The sequence below is a fragment of the Cricetulus griseus genome, chromosome X, assembly GCF_003668045.3.
Source record: "Cricetulus griseus strain 17A/GY chromosome X, alternate assembly CriGri-PICRH-1.0, whole genome shotgun sequence".
NCBI lineage: Eukaryota > Metazoa > Chordata > Mammalia > Rodentia > Cricetidae > Cricetulus > Cricetulus griseus.
This window is the reverse complement of record NC_048604.1, coordinates 39,935,593-39,959,594: the sequence shown is the minus strand read 5'-3', so window position 1 is coordinate 39,959,594 and position 24,002 is coordinate 39,935,593. Positions and strand designations below refer to the sequence as shown.

General features: G+C 42.8%; 1 protein-coding gene across 1 annotated transcript in view; it reads left to right on the top strand.

Moving 5' to 3' along the window:
* Positions 1–24,002, top strand: part of Frmpd3 (FERM and PDZ domain containing 3) — a 72,123-nt gene that overhangs the window by 9,550 nt on the left and 38,571 nt on the right. The window contains exons 4-7 of the mRNA XM_027433584.2: positions 11,528–11,632; positions 16,162–16,269; positions 19,829–19,960; positions 21,006–21,125. Coding sequence (XP_027289385.1) covers positions 11,528–11,632; positions 16,162–16,269; positions 19,829–19,960; positions 21,006–21,125 — 465 coding nt within the window. The remainder of the gene's footprint in view (positions 1–11,527; positions 11,633–16,161; positions 16,270–19,828; positions 19,961–21,005; positions 21,126–24,002) is intronic.

Below are 24,002 nucleotides of genomic sequence, written 5' to 3'. Positions count from 1 at the left end.
CTCCCTCTCCTCTGCAGGACTCCCAGAGCCCTGCCTAATGTTTGGCTGTGGGTCTGTGCATTTGCTCCCATTAGTTGCTGGATGAAGCCTCTCTGATGATGATTATGCTAGACTCACTCCAGTCTACAAGTGTAGCAGAGTATCTTTAGTAATCCTTTCATTTACTTTTTTTCTGCTGGTCACAAACACTGGTTTTTGTTTGTTTGTTTGTTTGTTTGTTTGTTTGTTGGCTTTTTGATGTTTTTGTTTTGATTTTGCCTTTTTGAGATGGGTTTTTGCTGTGTATCCCTGACCATTCTGGAACTCGCTCTGTAGACCAGGCTAGCCTCAAACTAACAGAGATCCGCCTGCCTCTGCCTCCCAAGTGCTGCCTGACACAAATACTGTATTTTATGTCATTTTCTTTGGAGCTAATTGTAGTCACGGAGAGTTGCAAAATTAGTAGAAAGATATCATGTGCATTATATAGCCTGTTGTTACTAATGGTTACATCTTCTATAACTATAGACTGTAATATCAAAATTAGGAAATCAGAGGAATGGCTCATGCCTGTAATCCCAGCCCTTCAAAAGTTAAGGCATGAAAGCTGCATGATGTATTAGTCAGGGGTCTCTAGAGGAACAGAACTTACAGAACAAAACTTCAGTTCATTTTACATGGCTGGATGTCTCAGCTGGTCTTCACTATATGCTGGAGTCTCCCAGTAGGCTCCAATGCCAGTGAAGGAATGGACTTGCTAGCAAGGCGAGAGCCAGGAGGCAAAGAGCAAGCTTCCTCTTCCTTGCCCTTTATATAGGCTGCCAGCAGGTGTGGCCCGGATTAAAGGTGGATCTTCCCACCTCAAAAGATCTAGATTAAAGCTGTGCCTTGCCATCTGAAAAGATCCAGATTAAAAGTGGCTCTTCCCACTTAAAATGATTTAATTAAGAAAAAAATCCCTCACAGGTGTAATCAGCCGCTTGGGTTTTAGTTCATTCCAAATTCAGTCAAGTTAACTGCCAATAATAGTCATCACCCATAAGCTACAAAGCAAAATCCTGCTTCAAATAAGCACACTTAAGGTTTTTCAGGATTGTAGCACTGATCCTATACACATACACAGTAGCATGTCAATTTATCAACGGTATACATCCACCAATACAATCAAAACACTGGAAAAATCTACCATAAAAAGATCCCGTATGATGCCCTTATATAGACACACCCTCTCCTCCCACCCCATCTGAAATCCCTGTTAACCACTAATCTGTTCTCCATTTCTGTATTATTTCAACAATACTATGAAAATGGAATAATATGGCACAATATCACATGGAACCATTGGGACTTAGCTCTGTTTCACTCAGCATATTGCCCATGAGATTCATTCAAAATGTGTGTAGCAATATTTTCTTGCCTTTATTGTAGAACAGTATCCCATGGTGTGAATGCACCAGTTTAGTTAATCATCCACCATTGAAGGGCCTCTGGGTTGCATCTAATTTGGGGCTATTATGAATAAAGCTGCTATAAACATTTGTGTTTCTTGTGAGCCATAAGAACTCATTCCTCTGGGATAAATGCTCAGGAGTGTGATTGCTGGGTCATATAGTAAGTATGTGTTTAGTTTAAATAACTGCCAGATTGTTTTTCCAGTGTGGCTCTATCATCTTAGCTTCCCTTGAAACATTATGTTAATATTTTTGTTATCTATGTCCCTCATTAGACTGTCACCTTGAAAGGGTGGAGACTATGCTTTCTTACTGCTGTATCCCAAACACCTGGAACAGCATCTGGCACAGAAGAAGTGTTAATAAATACTGGTTGGAGGAAGGAAGCCCAGGAAACACCCTAAACTCAAATTACCAGACTGGCATGCAGAATGAGAATCTAACATTTTCCCCATATCCATCCTAACCTCCCTCCTTCACATTCCACCCGCATCTGATACCACAGCTTCTCCATCTCACGGCCCCTTTGTAATGGCCAGTCTGCTTTCCTTGTCCTCCTTGTGCATTTCTGAGTTCTTATTGCCCTTCTGGTTATTCTCTTTGTGTTACTTGATGTCTCTTCTAATAACATTCATTTCCTTTAAAACCTGGCTGATTATGCCTATCTTTCAAACAGAATTGCCTGACTAAACATGATGAGAGCTTCTAACTCATTCAACTCATTCATGGAGCATTTATCAAGTGCCTGCTATTTTGGTCACTTATATAGGCTGGAAAATATAGCTGTTTGTAACACCGGCATGTCTCCTGCCCTTGGGTAGCTCATATTCTAGTTCTTGGCTCTGTTCCCTCCAAATCCTGGGAGCACAGAAGTAGGTAGGCACATACACAGGTGATGTAGTAGTCAAAACCTTTAGGATCCAACCAATCTTGGAAGCCTCCTAGTTGAGCCAGATGTTAATCCCTTATCTGGTTTACATTTGTAAAATTTTCTCAGGGGAGAGGTCAGACAGAACCCAGGAAACTTAGGGAAGCAGCTACTTACCAACCAATGCGAAGGAATACCTAAATATCTGATGACCAGTATGGCCAAATTAGTAACATCTCAACTGAATGGCAGTCTTGCACACACACATGTCCATTCCATCCTTCCTGAAGACTTTGTGTACACAAAATTGCCGAGTCCTTGGATTTTATTTGTAACCTCCCAAATCAACACCCTTGGTGCTTTTCTGGTTACTTGTGAACATGCCTAGGACATGAAAAGTTTGGTTTGTCTGACACATGGTTCCCAACTGAAGTCAAGTAAGGAAATGTACATTCTGCTTTCTCATGTCAACCCTCATAAAGAGATGCTCAGAGGAAATAGGCACATTAGTTCATGCATCCCAAGTGCTGGGAGGCTGAGGCAGCATGACCACTGGGAGTGTGGGGTCATCCTTAGCTACGTAGTTCTAGACCTACAGTGTGGTCTACAGAGTGAGACCCTGAGATGGGGAGAGAGACAGATTGAAAGACAATGAGAGGGATAGAAAGAGATTCCTCAAGGATGAAGACAGTGGGAAGTAATACAGACTGGGAAATACTTCTATAGGACCAGTTCTGAGTCTGGTACCAATAAGTGAGGTGGCCACAAGTCAGACGCTTAACAATTATGATTCTCAATTTCTCCTCCTAAAATAAAGAAAATAGAGTTTACCAGGATGAGTTCTTTTCAGGATATAAGATGATGATCATGACAAAGAATTGGAACTGTTTTATTGTTGTTGCTTTGGGTTTTTTGGTACTTGTTTTGTTTCTGAGATTAGAGTCTTACTATGTATGTAGCAGAGGCTGGCCTCAAAAATTATAAACTTATAATGTGAATATTGGAGCAGTTGTTCACCATGTACAAATCAGTGTTCACAGCTGTATAGAGCTACTGCATCTAACAATATTCAACTAAGACAATCTTCTCTCTCAAGCTGTAGTGAAATTTTCTTGAAGACCCCAGTATACACTCAGTATTATACACCCATATCAAGCAGGTACTTAGCATTTTAGAGATGCAAGGAGACTATTGCCTCTTAATGGAATCTTCCCATGTTAAAGTTTGACTACCAGTCCTCCAGAAGACAGATCCCTGACAGGTCTAGGGTGTGGTAAATAATTCAATATTCATAATGACATCCCATCGGTGATTCTGGTAATCAGTGTGATTTAGGAAAACACTGGACCAGATTATCTCTAAGACTCCTCCCTGCTCTGGCTGATAATGGTCTAATGCCTGCTCCTTCATTTGGTGCCTGATAATGGTTCCTGGCCCTGACTATTCATCAGAACCATCATAGAAGCTCCTAAAAAACATTTACATTCAACTTTTAGCCCTGATTAATAGAATTACAAGCTCTGAGGGTGGGGCCTTGGTATTGGACTTTTGAAAGGGCTCCCTCTTTCATTTGACATTTTCCTCTTAACAGAATAAATTATACTCCAGCAGACTATTGTGGGAAGTAGTTTCAGAGGTCACCGCACCGCCACCTATACTGCATATATATCCACGTATTAAGGCTTTCTTTAATATTTTCATGACCAACTATCTCCCCGTGGCTGCTTATTAATCATGATATCTGTAGACTTTATCACGTGGTATGTCCTCAACAAATGTTAAAATTTAAATAAAGTACTGAGTTGTGACTTCAAATAGCCTTGATAAAGAAAATAAAGATAGTTCCATTAAAAGGAGGGCCAAATAAGAGCAACTCAAAGAGCCAGAATCCTTTCTGCGTGAAGCATCTTCCCAGCAAAAGCTGAGAATAATGAAAATGACTATAAAAATGGTTATCCACAGAGAATTTGGGGTACTTAGTAGTTCTAGTCCTGTGTTTTTGAGGTGTGTTTCTAGACAGATGGTATGCACCCAACTCATACTTTCTGGATTCAGAACTAATTCGCTATTAATTATAGCAATCAAATCAGTACCTTTTATCCCAAGTCAACCATGTGCTTGGTGCTAGAAGAGACAAAGTGATGTTAAATACTATCTCTTATAACCTGATTGAGCAGATAAACTATGGCAGTGTGGATTAACCAAAAAATTGAAGGGAATGCAGGAAAGTGGAGAAAAATCCAGAACAAAGAATTGGAACCGTTTTATTGCTGTTGCTTTGTTTTATTTTTTGTTTTTGTTTTGTTTCTGAAATTAGAGTCTTACTATGTAGGAAGGCTGACATCAAACTTACTGTTCCCCTTCCTGACTTAGCCTCCTACGTGATGGAATTACAGGGGTGTGTGTGTGTGTGTGTGTGTGTGTGTGTGTGTGTGTGTGTGTGTGTGTGTGTGTGTGACCCCCAACTCTGCTGGAACTAGGTTTTAATGAAGGGATAGTATTTAGCTGGTCAAAGGGAATATTGGGATCCCCAAAAGGTAAGGATAAGGAAGAGGTGGTGTGAATGGGGCCTAGAAGTGGAAACAAGCCCACTGTGTGCAGGGAGTTGACCAGAATCACCCAGTACCACCAGTGGTGATATTGGAGGTAGGTGAAGAATGAGGCTAGGTAAAATGTAGGGAAGCTTGCAAGTCATGAGAGGATATATTCATCACTAGGTAGTCCTGAGCGCTGAAAGGCAGGCATCCTGGTTCCCATCTGGTGTAACCTGGATGGCCTTCCTTTATCCTAGAAGCCCACAGTGGTTGCTATGGGAATTGATTGTAAGTAGGCTCAGGTGTCAAAGACAATGAACAGCTAATCAGGAAACCAGTGAAGCTTCAGGAAAGAACCTGAGCTCCATCTTGCAGGCATCAAAATGTAGCCTTTGACCCACTGCTCCCAATTCCTCTTACCCCCTGAGTCTCTGGTAGCCACTGTTTTCCTCTCTACTCCTATGACGGCAACCATTTTTGGATTCTGCAGTTATATAGAAGTAATAAGTTCTGGTGTTCTGTTGCACAGGGTGACTGTAGTTAATAATATTGTATATTTCAAAACACCCCATAGATGACTGGGAAGGTTTTGCCACAAAGAAGGGACAAGCATTTGAGGTGCTGGTTACCCTGATCTGATCATTGTACATCATGTACATGCATCAAAATATCACATTGTACTCCTAAATATGTATAACTATTATGCATCAAAATAAAGATTTACAAAATGGGAACCCTATCTTGCCGTGAAAGATTAACATTTGGCCCTATATACTTGACTTCAGCCAAAATATGAGTGATCACAACCCTGAAATCTGTGCTAATAGAGCCACCAAATTAAAAAATGCTCAGAGAATCAGCAGCTGCTGAATTTAGCCCTGAGGGAGAGGCAAGCTCTCACTTCAATTCCTTATTCCACCTAGCTTCTGCCTTCATATTTGTTTCAAGGGGCTTGCAGTGGCCCCAGAGGTACTTAGTGATTCTAGGCCCGTGTTTCAAGCCAAAATTCATCTTAGCCAGAAAGGGTGCTTGTTGCAAAATTAGACTCCCAGATGCTGGGAGGAGAAATAGGGTCAGTGAAGAGCTCAGATGTTTCATCTTTAAGGTACTCAATTAATCTATGCTTGATGGGTTAGTACATCTTCACCGGTGGAGATTCTTGGACCCCACTCTCCCAGGGATTCTGATTTCTAAGTGGTATGGCCATGGGCCTGGGCTTTTGTATTTTAATAACCATTCTCCAGTGGTTCTTATTGGCTAAGTTTTAGAAATAGTAGGTTAGTGCATGCTAATGTTAGTAAAGGGGTGGGCATGTTTGTAAAGAACTATACAGTAAATACTTTAGTATTTGTAAAACAAACGCATTAACCCCAAAGCAGCCACAGACAACACATAATGAAGATCATGACTTTATTCCAGACAAAATTTATTTATAAGAATACGTAATGGACAAGATTTGGCCCAGACAAGCCTGTCATTCACAGGGCCATACAACACTGGTTTGCATGTTTGAGTGTTTTAAGTCAACCTATTGTAATCTTCAGGCCCCACAGCCGAGCAGATGCTGTGGGACAAGAAGATCTTTTAGAGCTGCCTTGTGTCCTCCTGGAAGTCAGACCTCACCTGTATCTAAGCACCAGGCTAGGCGTGACTCTGTGACATCTAGCAGAGAGCATCTGGCAATGAGTGAGTCACCATCAGCAACTGAGACTGAAGACTGAGAATAGGACGGAGTCTCCGAGACCGAGAAGACAAGGGTCAATGAGGAATGAGGCATAAACAAGCTGAAAATAGCTCTGAAACAGACACAGTGAAATGATTAGAATACCTGAAAACTCTGGCAATTCTGTGTCCTTTATGGGTTTGCTCCTGTAAATACCTGAATCTTTTCCTTGTGGTAGTATAAACGTTCCGAGGACTGGAGGTAATTTAGATTTTTATAGGAACCGCAGAACTGTTGGCCTCTCCACGTGTGTATATACATAAAACAATATGTTCCTTGTGCAAATCTACTGCATAGGACAAAGGTAGAATCCGAACCTGTGAATGAAATGTCAGGAGTGGACTTCCAACTTCAGCCGGCTGCAGGGAGGACACAGTCACTAATTGGGGTTCAGGAAGCTGGAGCTCTGCTTCTTTGGATATACTGAGGCACCCCTATCCTCCTTTCTCTGAGCCCCTGTTTCACATGGAAAACTGCAGAGTGAACTGTGTGACCACCTGCAGGTCACTCAGATGCCTTGCTCCACACTTGGACCACGGAGAAAACTGACAGCATGTGATTTTAGAGAAGGGTAGCTATCAGGTCAAACAAAGAGCCCACCAGCTTTGTGTTTGTGGCATGTTAGTGAAAAACAGGTGACTGAAAACTGAGTCATGCAGTTATCCAAACAGAGAAAGCTACAGATTTATCTGGCCTATTATCTTTGTTTCTGTCTCAGTCTGAAAACCTTCCCGCCCCCTACACACACACACATGCACACCCAGGACTTGAGCACCCAGATTGTGCAACATACAAAGGCATTGATCTCATGAGCAATCTCTACTGTAATTGCTTTCAGCATCCATCTCCAGTCTGAATTTTATGTTGTCTGCTGCCAAACAATTGCCCCTCACCCCTGTGCCTCAGGATGAGAAGTCTGAGGTTCCTTGGCTGCAGTTTGAAACCATCAGAAGCTTTAAAAAAATCACTGGACATGAGACCCTTTCTCAAAACACACACACACACACACACACACACACACATATACACACACTGATGTTCTGGCCCTGATCCATGGAATTGGCCTGGGGTGGGGCCTGGGCATTGGAGGCTTTTAAAAGCTCTTCCAAACATTTCTTCCGCGCGGCCAGAACCAAGACCACTGCTGGAGGTCCTGCTGGACTCGGGTAGAAGAAGTGAATTTTTATGATCTGTGCTCTTGGGGGGGAGGGATGTGATTGCTGACCCCATCGAACACAGCTAGGCCCAAAGCTGACATGATGAGGACAATTTGTTTCTGATGTGTCTTTTTCTTAGGGCCCAGCCCTCCTGCGGCTGATGCAGTAAAAGCATCCTGGCTACAGTGTAAATGGTATATAATAGCTTAATGTACTGCCTTAATGTGCAGCTGGCATGGACCTTTGGGGTTTAATATGAAGGAATTCCTGATTGAAGGACTCACAGGCTTTATGGCAAGGCCCATGGGAGAAGCCATTTAAAGTGGCCCCGAACCTGATACATCCCTTCCTCAGTCCTCATCTCAGTAAATGACAACCCTACTCTTCCTATGGACTTTTCTCTTTCTCACTCCCCATATCTAACCCCATATCTAACGTATGAGCTTGGTTCAGTCTTCAAAATATGTGCAGAATGTACTCACTTTGATCATTTTCATTCCTGTCATCCTAGCCCATACCACCATTACATTTTCAGTGTCGCACTGCAATCACAAATACTGCAGTTAGCCACACCTAACTGGTCTGACCATTAACCTCCCACACTCCATTTTCCTCACAACACACAAAGGCATGCACATACATCACACTCCATCTACCTAAAACTCCCCAGTGGAATGAAACCCAGAGTTCTCCCCATGACTTACAAGGCCCTACATGACTCAGCTTTCAGCAGCCTCTGAGAACATGCCTCCTCTGGTCCCCATTTCAGCACTGTATTCCAGTTACAGAGATTTCTACCCCCCTCAATCCTATGCCTGCCTCGGGGCCTTTACCATTATTTTTGCTCAGCAGCCTCTCTCTTCCGATAGCCTCATAGTATCTCTGTCTTGTTTCCTTTGGGTCTCTGATAAATGTCACCTTCCCATATAGGTCTTCCCTTACCACAGTATGTACAATACATCCCTTTCCCGTAGAATGTGTTTCTGGATGTATACATGTTTATTTGTATCTAATACATATGTCCCCATAGGAAACGAAACCAATGTCTTGCAGAGATACTCACACCCATGTTCCCTGTAGAATTATTCCGCAAGACATGGGGCCAATCTGCGTATCTGTAGACAGAGGAATAGGCAAAGAAGTTGTGATTCAGATATATCACAGAATTTTATTCCAATTCTAAAGGAAGGAATGTGTCTAAAGGCCCTGGGTTCAGTCTTTCAGCATTGCAAGGAGAATCAAAAGCGAATTCTGACATTTGTCACATGGATGAACCTGGAGGACATTGTGTTACATGAAATAAGCCAGGCAAGAAAGACAAAAACCTCATGATCTTATTGATATATGAAATCCAAAAACAGGAGAGTTACAGAGCAGAGTAAAACAGTGGTTACCAAGATCTGGGAGCAAGAGAAGAGTATGGGGGGGGTGCTTACTGTTCAGAATACAAACTGACAGTTACAATACATTGTTTTAAATCTAGTGCAAAGCTGATTATAATGCAATTGCAGGTTTCAAAACTGCTAAAATAACAATCCTACTGTGGCCATCCTCAACATTCTCTTGTGTAGTTCTTTATGCCCTGCTTTATTTTTTTCTTACAGTAGTCCCCCCTTATCTGCAAGGATATTTCAAGATCCCAAGTGGATTCCTGTAACATGCACAGTACCATATATATGCTTTTTATACATAGAAAGAATAAGATTTGATGTATAAATTAGGTATAATAAGAGATTAACAACAATAACATTATTAAATAAAACAATTAAGAGACAAGTATGGCACATGCCTTTAATCCCAGCACTCAGAATGCAGAGGCAGACTGATCTCTGCCTTGAAGGCCAGTCTGGTGGTCTACAGAGCTAGTTCCAGAACAGTCAGGGCTACACAGAGAAACTGTCTCAAAAAAAAAAAAAAACAGGAGGAAAAGAAAGAGAGAGAACAGTTATAACATTTTACTGTAATAAAATTTATTTTAAATGTGTTAGTTGTTTGCTTCTGTAATTTGCCATGTTGTATTTTTGAAATGAACTTAATTATCAGTCACTGAAATCACAGGTGAAACTGAAAGCTGGGCATGATTACACATGCCTATAATCCCAGAGCTTGAATAGTGGAGTTAGGAGAAGCACAAGTTCAAGGTCCATGGCTGCATAGTAAGTTCAAGGCCTGTCTGGGTTACATGACACCCTGTATCAAAAGAGAAAAAAAGAATAAAACATAAAATTGCAGAAAGAACTACTGCAGTTATATGCTACTTAAAAGATATTTATTAGCCAGACATTATACTACACATTTGTAATCCTAGCACTTAGGAGGTGAAGACAATAGTATCACAAGTTCAAAGCCAGCCTGGAATATATAGTGAGACCCTATCTCAAAAGAAAAAAAAATCAAAGATTTTTCAAATTGTCTCTTTGTTCCTGATAGAATAAACACACCATAAGAACACAGGGCATGGAATTCGGTCAGTCTTACTTACTCCTTTAACCCTCATCGCTAGAACATTGCCAGGAAAATAATAGCTGCCTTTAAATTAATCAGATGAATAAATAAATACCCCTAAAGACTCAAGAATGCCCTTCAGCATGACTCTTGCATTTCCTGGTTGCTAGGCTGCCTGCAGCTCAGCAGAAGAATAGAATCTTAAGAACACTTCCCTTGGTCCCCACAGGGGATTGGGTTCAGAACGCCCCCATAGATACCTAAATCCAGGATGCTCAAGTCCTTTATATATGTATATAATGGCATAGTATTTGCATGGAACCTACCCACACCGTCCGATATACTTCAAGTCATCTCTAGACGACTTCAGATTCTGAATACACAGCAAATGCTATGTAAATAGTTGTTACACTGGGTTGTTTTGGAAATGAAGGCAAGAAAAATGTCTGTATGTTCAGTACAGAGGGTTTGGTGGTGGTGGTGTTGTTTCATGTATTTTTAATATGTGCTTGGTTGAGATGCAAGGATGCAAAGCTGTGGGTAACAAGGGCTGACTGTAGTTTACAGTGTTTGCTAATCATGCTTCCTGCTGAATTTTGGGAAAGTTTTCAAGAATAAGAGAGCCTGAGTGATTCTTTGGGCATTTCAAGCAGAACTGAGTAAACAAAGTGATGCAGCGTTCAGAAGCAGAAAGCCAGGGGCACTGAGCTAAATCGCTCGTATCTCTCTTCCAGAATAGTTCAGAAAGTGTAGATGAGCCATTTTGGAGGGCTGGGTTTCTTCTCTCTCAGATCTCAAAAATATTTGTTATAAGTCTCCTTTCTAAGGGCATATCTGTGAGATGAATACGATTATTTCTGTAAATCCTCTGGGGAGTGTGTATTCCCACACAATGAAGTCTACCATTTAAGTCGATCTCATTTTAAGAAAACTGAATATGTAAAAATTCAATGTATATTATTACTGAAGAATTTTTCTTTCAAACCTCCTTAGGCTTAGAGCATTCGTAATGGGATTCAGTTTATCCAAATTCAATTCATGCCCAGCTTTTGCACAACACACTAATCATACAGGGAGACAATTAGCACATTGCCTTATAGCACATTACCTTGCACTTAATAGGTAATCAATACTTAGTTATTGACTCATGCATCAGTAAGGCAAAATATCTCTGTACTTGAACATTTTATTTTTGAGACTGTGTCTCACAATGGTAGTCTAAGCTGGTCTCAAACTCATGATCTGTAGGCTCAGCCTACTAAGTTCTTGAGATGGCAGGTGCGTACAACCACACTTGGATGTATTGAGACATCTTAACTCTAATATTACAAAAGAATGGAGATCTCACCAGCCCTTTGTTCTTTTTCCAGTCCCCCAAATCTGCTTTCATCAGTGCTGCAAAGAAGGCCAAGCTGAGGTCCAATCCTGTGAAGGTCCGATTTTCTGAGCAGGTGGCAGTTGGAGAAACAGATGCAGTAAGTACAGCCTTGGCTTCCCTCCTCTATCCTTGGCCAGAATCAACCTGGCTATTGAGGTCTCAATCAGGGCCCTTCTGGCAGTGGATGCCTTTATGATAGAGTTGGAGCAGAAGGATGCCGGTGCTCTGAATGAGTGGGTACTGAGGAGAGAGGAGTGTGTGGCATCCAGAGAGGACTGGGAGGGAGGGAAAACAACATATTGATTCACTCTGTATCTTCATAGTGCTTAGAGAAATTTCTGTCCATAGCACAATAGAGCACACTCAGGGCAAGTGTTTCATAAACATCTTTTGGCTGCTTGATCGAAGCAGGGAGGAAGTGATGGTTTTGTGAAGACCCAGAGAACAAGTGGCTGGTGAAATGGAACTCTCTTCACATTTAAGTGGCCCTGCAATTCCACATCTTGACTGGGGAAGAGTGTGCTGATGGGTAGCCGCCTACCAGAAATGATACAGACCCTGCTTAAGTCACTAGTTTTTCCTAGGCACCAGAAGGGATCCAAAAGGAATACCTGCTCCCTGCCACTGGCTACCTTTTTGTGGGCTTGGGGGCGTGGGGGGGGGAAGTGGTATAGACTGAGACTTTAGCAAATCTCCTGCTGTGTGGTATCCTCTTAAAGAGCAGCTAAGGTTAGCCAGCCCATGTCAGGCAGCTCCCAATTTAAGGATTCATGGCCAGCCCACAGGTTTCTTGCTGTTTTGTGAAGTATGCATGCAGTGAGACATCTACCCCAGATGTGCCTATAACAAAAAGGTAAGTGGAGAGCAGAAGTCAGTGTGTACAGTAGTCGTGACTTCTGGCCCAGAATTCCCCCAGGAATCTGCAGGAGTTGGTGATGTTCCAGTGGGAGTAGCAATAGCTGGAGCTACCAGGCATGGTGTGCTTTTGTAGGCGGTGATGGGATGGGCTGTCAGGAAGCCTGATCATGTATGTTCTAAGACACAGCTGCAGTTGTTGAGAGACGTAACAGCAGTCCCAGAATGAGCAGAGAAATCAGCAGGATGTCAGGCATTTTTATAGTTCTCAGAAGTAGAGCCACCCAGAAGAAAGGAGATTGGACACAAGTGTCGTCCATTTTCTATCCCTCATCTGCCTCTCCTCTGTAAACCTAGCCCACACCTTTCTGTATCCCTGTGTGAAGAAGATTTGAAAGCCCCAAAGGGTTACAGAGATGTGAGGACTGATGACCAGTGAAGAGAGGGAACAATATTGAGCCCTGTTGGTCAGAGTGAAATGATTGCAAGGTCCAAGTTACTAATAAGACATTGGTGTCCTGAACTGTTGAAAATTCTGAGGTTAGGCTGGACAGATGGCTCAGTGGTTAAGAGCATTGGCTGCTCTTCCAGAGGACCTGGGTTCAATTCCCAGCATCCACGTGACAGCTCATAACTGCTTGTAACTCCCATTTCATGGGATATGACACCTTCACACAGACATACATGTAGGCAAAAAAATGAATGTGCATGAAATAAAAATAATTAATTAAAAGTAAAATTCTGAGGAAAGAAGCACTGAGTTTGCAAAATATGGACAGATGTATCCTATCCCACCTCAAAACTACAGTCAAGGCCAGGAAACTCAATGAAGAACTCCCGCCCGCCTCCCTGTAACTCTTCTTGCCCGCCTCCCTGTACCTCTTCTTTCCTTTTCTTCCTTCATCTTCCTTCCATTCTCCAAGTTCTGTGCCTCACTGGGCCACAGGCAGAATGAAGAGCCATCTCTAGTTCAACCATAATGGCAACCACCACAGGGCAGCTAGAACCTATCCAGAGTTTACTTCTCTCTCATTCAGGCCCCAAGCTTGGCTTGAGACTCTCTGTCCAGGAGAGAAAACATCCCCATATTGCAACCCTCGTGCTTGCTGCCTATGTGCACCATAGCACTCTGTTGAGACCTGGGGTGTCCAAGTCCAGGTGACTCCAGGCTGCCCCATCATTCCCTTCCCCTTGTGTTCCAAGGCTTTATTAAGCAGCCAGAACAAAAATAAATCCTGTGGGCGTTCCTTGCCAACTCTATTTTTAAGCAAAATCAATTAAGTAATTATCTGAGTCCAACCCAGTGTGCTAAATAAACCTTGCCTCCACTGAGCGTCATCAGCCTAGGGAGCTGGGCCTCTGGGCCTGGCAGGAGTGGGCCATCTCAGGAGCAGAAAAGCCTGGACATCATCATCACACTTTTCCAAATTGATATCCATGCCTTTGCTCCGTGGTTTGACCCCATCTAAATTTGACTCCTGGCTCCTCACCACTGTCTGCCACAGCCAATCTCAGGAGGACTTGCTTATTTGGTATTGTCCAAATAGCTGCTGGATCTGCACTGTTCTTCTCAGGCTTCTCTGATAATTTATATCAACTATCTCATGCAAAACTCAGAACCCACTGGGCATTGGTAGTGAATGCCTTTAATCCCAGCAATCGGGAGGCAGAGGCAGCCGGATCTCTCTGTGAGCCCTGTCTCAAAAAAACAAAACAAAAAACAAAAAACAAAACTCAGAACCCAGTTAGCCTTACATACTAGCCTCACCTGCCTTATACCAGTGAGTTTGTTTGAGGTTCATAATGATCAGACATGACAAAGGATGACAGAAAGAATGCAAGTTAGACTCTCTTTTCTTCCCTCTCCCTCCCCCTCCTCGATCTCTTTGATACAGAGTTTCACTATATAGTTCTGCCTGTTCTGGAACTCCCTATGTAGACTAGGCTGACCTCCAACTCACAGAGGTCTACCAGCCTGTACCTCTCCATTACTTGGATTAAAGATGTGTGCCACCAGGCCCACCTCAGGACTTCTACTTTTGCTATAGCTCCCCAGATTCTCAATAGATGAGTATGCAATAGAAGTTCTGTGGCTGCCACTTAGTTAAAGAATCTGGCCATCTATACACAAGTACCCATAGAATGGATGCTGCTGGCCCAGGAAATGTGTGCATCCTCCTTGTGAATCTAATCATTCAAGTAAGCACATAGAAAGCACCTATTGTTCATGCAGTTAGCAGTCACTTATTCAACACCAACTATGTGCCAGGTGTGCTGTTCATTGCTGGCACCACAAAGATGACTAGGCATGGTTTCTTGTGCTCTAGGTTTACTGTCTGATTGTAAATGACAAATGTTCTTTAAATATTGCTGGAAGCTAGGTATGGTGATATATGTCTGTAGTCCTAGTACTCAGAGGAAAAAGAAGAAAAAAAAAAAAAAGAGGAACCAGCTAGACCCCATAGCCAATTAGTCTGAGCTATATAACACGACCCTGACTCAAATATAAATAAATGAATGATTATTGTGCGCATACTTGTAATCTTAACACTTTGGAGTTAGAGAGAGAGTTGAGAGCTTGAGGCCAGTCTGAGCGACATAGGAGGACCCTGTCACCAAAAAGTGTGTGTGTCACTGAGAAAAGAGTATGTATGTTGCTTTAGGAAACATGAGAAGAGTAGATCCCATGATATCGGATGAAGACTTTACAAAATATTCATTTGAGCTTGATTTTGAAGGCCGAATAGGAGCTTGCCAGGGAGAGAAAGAAGGAAGGCAGAGAAATAGCCATTATTGAATTGAATTTTTGTTAATTGAGAAATTCACATTCACCATTTATAAATGAACCCCTGTGCCTGGAAAACTTCTGCTAAGGAGTTATTTGGTGTTCAGAAATGGACTCTGCCAGTGGTTCTGAATAAGGATCAGTGAAGCCACTTTCAAAGAGCTTTTGGGAATGTTTGAGAGCGAGTTTGGTTATCCCAGTGATTTTTGTGTGTGTGCTAGGAGCACTTAGTGTCTCGTGGGGGGAGACGCCGAGAGCCCTGAAGGGAGTAAGGCAGCCCTGGAATGATGAATTCGGAGACATGGAAGCATTGAAGAAATGAGGCTTCTAGCAATGGTAAGATAGGAATCCAGAAAGGTAGACAGGATCCAGGTAAAATGGAACCTAAAGAACAAGGCACGGTGGCACCCGCCTTTAATCCCAGCACTTTGGAAGCAGAGGTAGGTGGATCTCTGCACTTTCTGGCCAGCCTGGTCTACAGAGTGAGTTACAGACTAGCTGGGACTACATGGTAAGAACCTCCCTCTAAAAGGCAAAGGAAAAGAAACGGGGCCTAGCATGGGCAAGGCTCTACGCAGCATCCCACGCACCAGAGAATGACAGAATAAAGGCAAAGAAGGGCTTGTGAAGGGCCTGGTGGGAAAAGAAGCATCTGGATAAACTGGAGTGTGTGAGGTGGTCCCAAAGAAGACTCCTCATGAGCTGTTCATGCTGTGTTTGGTGGCCTCTACTGAGCCAGTGCTGTGTAACGCTACAGAGCGTCAAACTGCAATCGAAGGCAAATACACCATGACAGAAAGTGAGGAGTGAACTTTGGATATGGCTCAACGTCTTCTTGGGGGTTTTCTTCTGGTCTGCGTGTAGCATTATTATTGATCTTGTCTTTCCTCTGTCTTTGTTCTTATATGCCTTTGGCTCCCTCCCCTTCTTTCTCTTCCTTTCTACAAACCCCTCTGTCTTCCCCCCCCTTTCATGTGTGTCCATAGAAAATGATGAAGAAGGAAGCGCTCCTCCTCATCCCCAATGTCCTGAAAGTTTTCCTAGAAAATGGACAGATCAAGTCGTTCACATTTGATGGCCGGACCACTGTTAAGGTACATAAGGAGTTCCCTTACCTGGGGCAGCTGTTTGTGTTCCTCTGAGGTTGCACACAGTGGCTTCACCGCTGAAACAAGTTTGCCTTTGATCTGTGCTCTGGAGGGTGAGGCTGCAAAAGCATCTAATCCCAAGATGAGGCTGCTGGTAGTGGAAAATTGCATGCCCAGCTGTGTGCTAATTATTGTAAAAATGCGCATGTGTGTGTGTATGCACATGAATGCACATCTGCTTGTCAGCTACTTTGTGTTCATGCTACAGCAGGTCCTTCAGGATTCTTGGGAGCTAAGCAATGTGAAGATCATTAAGCCATTTATAAAGCCAAAGTGATTTATATTGATACAATAACACCTACACAAGTTTACACACAGAAACAAACAAATGTGATCTCTTGGGAGATCAGCTTAGCCATGTCTTGCTTTTTAAATAGCAACTAAATCTTAGGTACTGAAGCAGGATTTGAGAAGTCTGGCCACAGGAAGAGCAATTACTGAACTATGATTCTTAACAGCTCAGCCAGGCATCAAAAAGTCCTAGTGCTTCTCTTAGTCCTGAAGAGAAGAGGTGGTGATACAATTTATCCTGAGGTTCACTCTGCAGTGAGACAGAAATCTCTATCCCTGATTTTTCTGGACTCTCACCAGAAGGAGGATGGCATCCCAGGAATGAATGTTCTTATTCAACCAATGCTGCCCAGGTTGCTGGGCAGTCATGACACCTGCCCAAGGAGCCTACCTTGCCCACAGCTGTCCTGTGGTTCCCATGCAAGGGCCAAGATGACCCTATAAATAAAGAATTCCATCAGGCACGGTGACACAGACCTATAAACCTAGTATTCAGGAGATTAAATAAAGAGAATTACAGGTTCAAGGCCTGTGAGGGAAGACCCTTTAGGAAGGAAATAAAGGAGAGAGGAAGGGACACCCTCAGCCAGAAAATTCTTGTTCAGAGGAATGATCTAGTGTTTTTCTACTGGCATTTACAGATTGTTCCTGTATTGGTTTGAGGGATGTCTAAGAGTGTTTTAGCGTCATCCCATGGGAAACAGAACAGTCCCCAAATGATTAATTGTCCTACCCAGAGTTTCTTTGGAAAGCTTAGGCCTACGTAGGTATCTGTAAAGAGACTAAGACCAAAGTGTACTTCTTAGGAAGCTATGGCATGGTCTTGCCTATGGAGAGTCTTGGGCTATGAAAGGAGATGTTGAAACAGAAGTAGGCCACCCAGATGCCAGAATCTTCTTTGGTGTCTCTTTATGGATTACTATACTCATTGTAGATTTGTCAATATCCTAGAGCACTGACCAAACCCTCTTCCTCTTAGATGCTCAGAGCACTTCCTATCTCACATTGCCACTACCATTGTGGCATCCAGGCAGTACCAACCTTTGACACTCAGTATCACACTGCACTTCAGGAAAGGTGCATGGCTAGTCATTAGAACTTTGACAGGCTTCCAAGCAACTTGTAGCAAAGAGGTACCTACATGAAATGACAGTCTAACATGATGGCACTTAAACATCTAGCACTAGTCGACAATCACTGGCTTGGCTGTCCACAATCTCAATGTAACTTAACTACAAAGAAAACCACATCTATCTATGCCAGGGTTCTGGTAACACCCAAGCCTCTGTGACTATATGAATAGCACAAATAAATCCTCTCAAATACCCAGGACTTTGCAGCTCTCTGTTCAAATGACTGAGCATCTCACATACAGGGGATTCTTTGGCAGCCCTGTCTGTCAGGGAGCTCTGAACTCCAAAGCCTGCTTCCCTCCAGCCTTTGGGGTTTGAGACATGCTGACTTTGTAAACGTACACACTGAAGTGTGTATGCTGAAGCCACAGTAAATAGATGGCAGACGCCTCGAAGCTGACATTTGGGCAGCCCCCACCAATATGCTCCCAGATGCCCTAGTATTAAAAGTAGGGCAGCAGAGCAGACGGAACCCAAAAGTAGTCAGATCTATGACTGTACTCTAGACACGTGGCATTGTTCCTCTTTGTGGACATATTTTTCAAGTTGCTAAATTGATCGTCTATAAAAGCTAGCTATGGCCAAAAATGAACATTTTGCCAGTAGCTCAAGTCATTTGATTTAGATTATGAATCCAGAAATAGTATACTTTTCAATCACAGAAACATAGCTTTGGATTTTGCTCATTCCTAAGAGTTGACAGACAAACGCAAATGGACATTCGGACTAAAGAGAGGTGAGAGGCATTGCCAGAGAAGCTAGGAAACAAGAAGGACCCTAAGAGAGACATACATGGTCCCCTGGAGAAGGGGAAAGAGTCAAGATCCCTTGAGCAAATTGAGAGCACGGGAAGAGGGGGGGGGCTAGGAGAATGAAAAGGGAAGAAGAGGAGGGATGCGGAGGACATGAGGGAGCAGAAAGGTTGAGTCAGGGGAAGAATAGAAGATAACAAGAATGGAGATATCATAATAGAGGGAGACATTTTCGGTTTACAGAGAAATCAGGCACTAGGGAAATGTCTGGACATCTACAAAGATGACACCAGCTAACAATCTAAGCAACAGAGGAGAGGCTACCTTAAATGCCCTCCCCTGATAATGAGATTGATGACTGTCTTATATGCCACCTGATAGCCCTCATCCAACAGCTGGTGGAAGTAGAAGCAGACACCCACAACTAATCACTGAACTGAACTGGAATCCAGATGCAGAGAAGGACGAGTGAAGAGCACAGGGGTCCAGACCAGGCTGGTGAAACCCACAGAAACAGCTGACCTGAACAACGGGGAACTCTTGCTCCTCAGACTGATAGCTGGGATACCAGCATGGGACTGATCCAGACCCCAGGAACATGGGTTTCAGTGAGGAGACCTCAGAAATCTATGGGACCTCCTGTTCAGTACTGATCCCTAGCATAGGAATAGACCTTGGGAGCCCATTCCACATAGAGGAATACTTCCTGAGCCGAGACACACGGGGGTGGGCCTAGGCCCTATCCCAAAGTAAATGATAGACCCTGATCACACCCTATGGATCACAACTCACTCTCCCTGGGGAGTAGAAAGGATATGTGATAGGTAGGGTTTTAGTTTGGGGGGTTGGTAGAGGAGGACAGGAGAGAGAGGGAACTGGGATTGACATGTAAAACAATCTTGTTTCTAATTCAAATTTCCAAAAATCTGAGAAAAAAAAAAGAGAGATGAGAGGAGAACCAGCAGAATGCCTGAAGTCCATAAGCATTCAGGAAATATTTATCTAATAGAGGAAGAGAGAGAGTAGGAAGAGGGAGGGATGAAGCGATGCAAGGTTAGGGCAAACATCCATGTAGCATATATCTGACCAGAGGAAATTCAGAAATACCTACATCCACCTCCTGAACCTTCGGTGTTCCCCAGGGCCCAGGCCACTGGGCAGCACTCATGAGGCCCTTTACTGGTCCCAGAACTCAGTATCTGTGCTACCACAAATCCTTTTCCACAGGACTGTGGTGCTTGATTTCCAATGTTTCCTCGTGTATTTATTGCTTTGAGTAACTCAGAGTCTGAAACAATGCCCCCTCTCAAGGCTCTTTTTGTTCTACAGGATGTGATGGTGACTTTACAGGACCGTCTCTCCCTGAGGTACATTGAGCATTTTGCTCTTGTCCTTGAGTATACCGGGCCAGAACAGAATCACAAGTTCTTGATTCTCCAGGACAAGCAGCCCCTGGCTTATGTAAGTCACCCCTTTATCCTGGCTTTGTCACTGCATATAAGCAGTGCTAGAAAAGAGCTCCCAAGACACAGCTTAACTAGAAAATTCAGCATGATATAGTCAACCAAGTCCAAGAAGTCAGTTTCAACTGAGATGGAGTGTTTGTATGTATATATGTCTGTCTGTATGTATATGTCTATATGTGTATATGTATTGTGTGTGTGTACCAGGATTATAGGCATGAGCTACTGCATAGACCTCATTCTTATAAAGACCATGTCCTAAAAAAAGTGATTAAAAAATACTAGTCACAGCCAGATATGCTGGCACATTCCTTTAATCCTAGAACTCGGGAAACAGAGGAAGGGAAATCTCTATAAGTTCAAGGCCAGCCTGTCTACCTAGCAAATTCCAGGCCAACAAGGTCTACAAAGTGAGTACTTGTCCCATAAACAGAAAACTTCATTGAGAAATTAATATAAAAAATAAGGTATTTATAGGGCTGGAGAGACGGCTCAGAGGTTAAGAGCACTGGCTGCTCTTCCAGAGGTCCTGAGTTCAATTCCCAATAACCACATGGTGGCTCACAACCATCTGTAATAAGATCTGGTGCCCTCTTCTGGCCTTCAGGGATACATGCAGACAGAACACTGTATACATAATAAATAAATAAATAAATAAATCTTAAGAATAAATAAAAATAGGGTAATTATAAAACTATACTATAGTAAAATTTACAAATTGATTCTTGAATTTTCTATTTTGGACTGCGGTTGTCCATGGGTAACTGAAACCAGGGAAAGTAAAACCCAGGATGAGAGAGGAATACTCAGTACGAATTTGCCAGGTATGAAATTCGAGTGGGGAACAACAGCTTAGCTCATCCCTAAAGCCTACTTTAAGAAGCCACCCAGCCACCTGCCCCCTGCCAGTCATTGATGCTATGGTTTCTTCTCCACCCCCTCCCCCTCCCAGTCATTGATGCTATGGTTTCTTCTCCACCCCCTCCCCCTCCCAGTCATTGATGCTATGGTTTCTTCTCCACCCCCTCCCCCTGGGGTTTCAGGTGGTACAGCGGACACACTATCATGGAATGAAATGCCTCTTCCGAATAAGCTTCTTTCCCAAAGACCCCGTGGAGCTGCTGCATCGGGATCCTGCGGCTTTCGAGTACCTATACATCCAGGTAGAGTCTGACTTGGGGACACAAAGATAGACCAGTGAACAAATAAGCAGGCAGGCTGTTCTGCCATCACAATGAAGTTACTGTGTAAGCTCAACCTTCAGCTTGCTCTGAGGGGTCCTTTCCTTTCTTGCTACTATTGTAGTCCATCATCAAGTTGGCTGCCCTGGTGAGTTGAATCTGACTGTCCAAGTGCTGTCTACTTGGCCACGCAGAGCCCATCAGTTTTCAGAAACAAGCAATCCCAGGAACTCGGGTGCTTTCACAGAATCCCCAGATTTAACAAGCTCTTTTGGTTTATGAACTCTCAACCCCCAATAACTAGGTTCAGTAAGAGATGGCTCTGACCTCACTCCATCCAGAAATATTTATTGAGCCCATACCCTGGGTGAAGTCCCATGCTGGGTGCTGACAATCAGAAGGGCAGAAAGGATAGATTTCAGTCGCTAGAGTTCATATATTCATAAATATAACCACAACAGGGTTCAATGTCAGTAATGACACCCAGGGAGCAGTCTGCCAGCCCTACATGAGAGAAAGAATGAAGGCTTCATGGTGGAAAAGATATGTGTATACTCATAGCTGTAAAGAATGAGTGGATGTTTGCTGCGTAGTAAGACGGAAAAGAGGGGTCGTATTCCAAACAAGAGCCCTTGCATTTTTCAAAGGCATGCTGATGAGAAAAAAACACAAGTGATTTATTGCAGCTTCAGTACAGGATGTAATGTAAGGAGCAATAGAAAATGAAATTGGAGAGCTGGGAACCAGAGAGTGAATGCTTGGTAGGCCATGGAGAGCAGACTTTATTCTGGAAGCTGAGCAGTACTTCTCAGAATGTGGGCCCTGAACCAACAGCATCATTAACTGGAAGCTTGTTAGAGATGCAAATTCTTGGGCCTTATCCCAATGATTTGTTTTAGCAAGCTCAATGAGATTAAAGCAAAACAAAACAAAACAGAATCTCGTGTATCTCAGGCTGACCCCAAATGAACTATGTATCTTAAAGATAACCTTGAGCCTCTGATACTGCCACCACCTTCCAGGTGCTGGGCTTACAGGTAGGTATCATGACACCCAGTTCTCTATGAGAGTTTAATACCCACCCCCACCATTCCCATGCCAAAGCTTTTGAGACAGAGGAACCACTTCAGAACAGTGGTTCCTTAACTCTACCTGAACATCATAATTATCTGGGAGGGGGCTGGAAAGATGGCTCGGTGTTTAAGAGCATAGGCTGTTCTTCGAGATAACCTGGGTTCAATTCCCAGTACCCACATGAGTTCACAACCATCTGTAACTCCAGTTCCAGAAGATCCAAGGCCTAGGCACGTATATGGTATGCAGACAATTATGCAGGCAAACACACACATAAAATAATTTTTAAAAATGAATTATCTAGGAAGCTTTTTAAAAATTATCTAGGAAAAAAAATATATTCTTTCCTACCCCAAATCTGGGAGTGGAGCCCAAACATTGGTGTTTTTTAATTAACTTATTCTAATGAGCAGTCAAGGTAAAGAAATCCTGCTGAGGAATGGGTAAGAGTGCTAAAAGGAGAGTCACCTGGTCATTATCCAAAGAAAAAGCAATGTCCAAAATCAGGGCTGTGAATGACAGGGTATTTGGGGTGGGATCCAAGGGAGACATAAAGGCTTTGATTTGTTGAGTGTTGGTAGAGATGGTACCAGTCCTCATATTAGTGAATAAAAGCAGTATCATGAGATTGGAGACAGGATAAATTCATTTTAGGCCATGTTGGGTTTTAGGTACCCACAGTCCATATACAGCACTTGAGGAAAAAAAAAAAAACCCAACTTATCTGTCTCTGAGGGTGTCACTTGGGACTGCAATGAGAGACACCACAGTTGTCCTTTCTGCCCTTTCTGACAACCTAAAATGTTAGGAACATTTCTCAGCCTCGAGCTCCTTTGCCAAACCTCTAGAGGGACAATGGGTTATATGGTTTAGTCTAGTTCTCATTTTGTTTGTCCTGAATTTCTTCACTCAGACTTCTGGGATTGCCTTGGTTCTCATATATTGGAATTGGATGACAAGTTCGTACCCAGCATAGTTCTCCACTTTGTGATAATATGGACTTCATCTGGATTTTTCCTTTAAAAAAAATCAGTTTTTTGTTTTTTGCTTTTTGCGCCAGCTAGAGCTCAGTTTTTTATAAACTGAGGTCTAATTGGCACGTAACAAACTGCACATGTTCAAAGTGAACACTATGATAAATTGTCAACCACAGCCATCACCACAATCAAAATATTGAACATATCCAATATTCACTGACATTTCCCCAGGCTCCTTTGTAATTCATCCCCCAGGCAACCTCTGACTGGCTTTCTGTCACTATAGATTTGTTTTTATTTCCAAGAGTTTATGTAAATTAGGCAATACAATATGTATAGTTATTTTGAACTGGCTTATTGTCCTAAGTTTTTTTTTAATTGTTTTGGTTTGGTTTTTCAAGATAGAGTTTCTCTTTGTAGCCCCTGGCTGTCCTGGAATTCACTTTGTAGACCAAAATTGCCTTGAAGTCACACAGATCCTCTTGCCTCTGCCTCCCAAATGCTGAGATTATAGGCGTGCACAACTACCACCCAGCCATTTTTCTTGTTGAGTAGTATTCACGGTACCAGAATTTGTTACACACACGTTGATGGACATTTGGGGTATTTCCAGATATGTGCAATTATGAATGAAACGTCTATGAGCACTCATGTTCAAGTCTTTGCATAGATGTGTGCTTTCTTTGCGTTTAGGTAAATAGCTAATAAAGAAGGGTTTGATTAGTTTTCTAACATAAATTCTAATACTATTTTCCAAAGTGTTTATACCATCTAACATCCCTATCCATCACATATTACAATTCTAGCT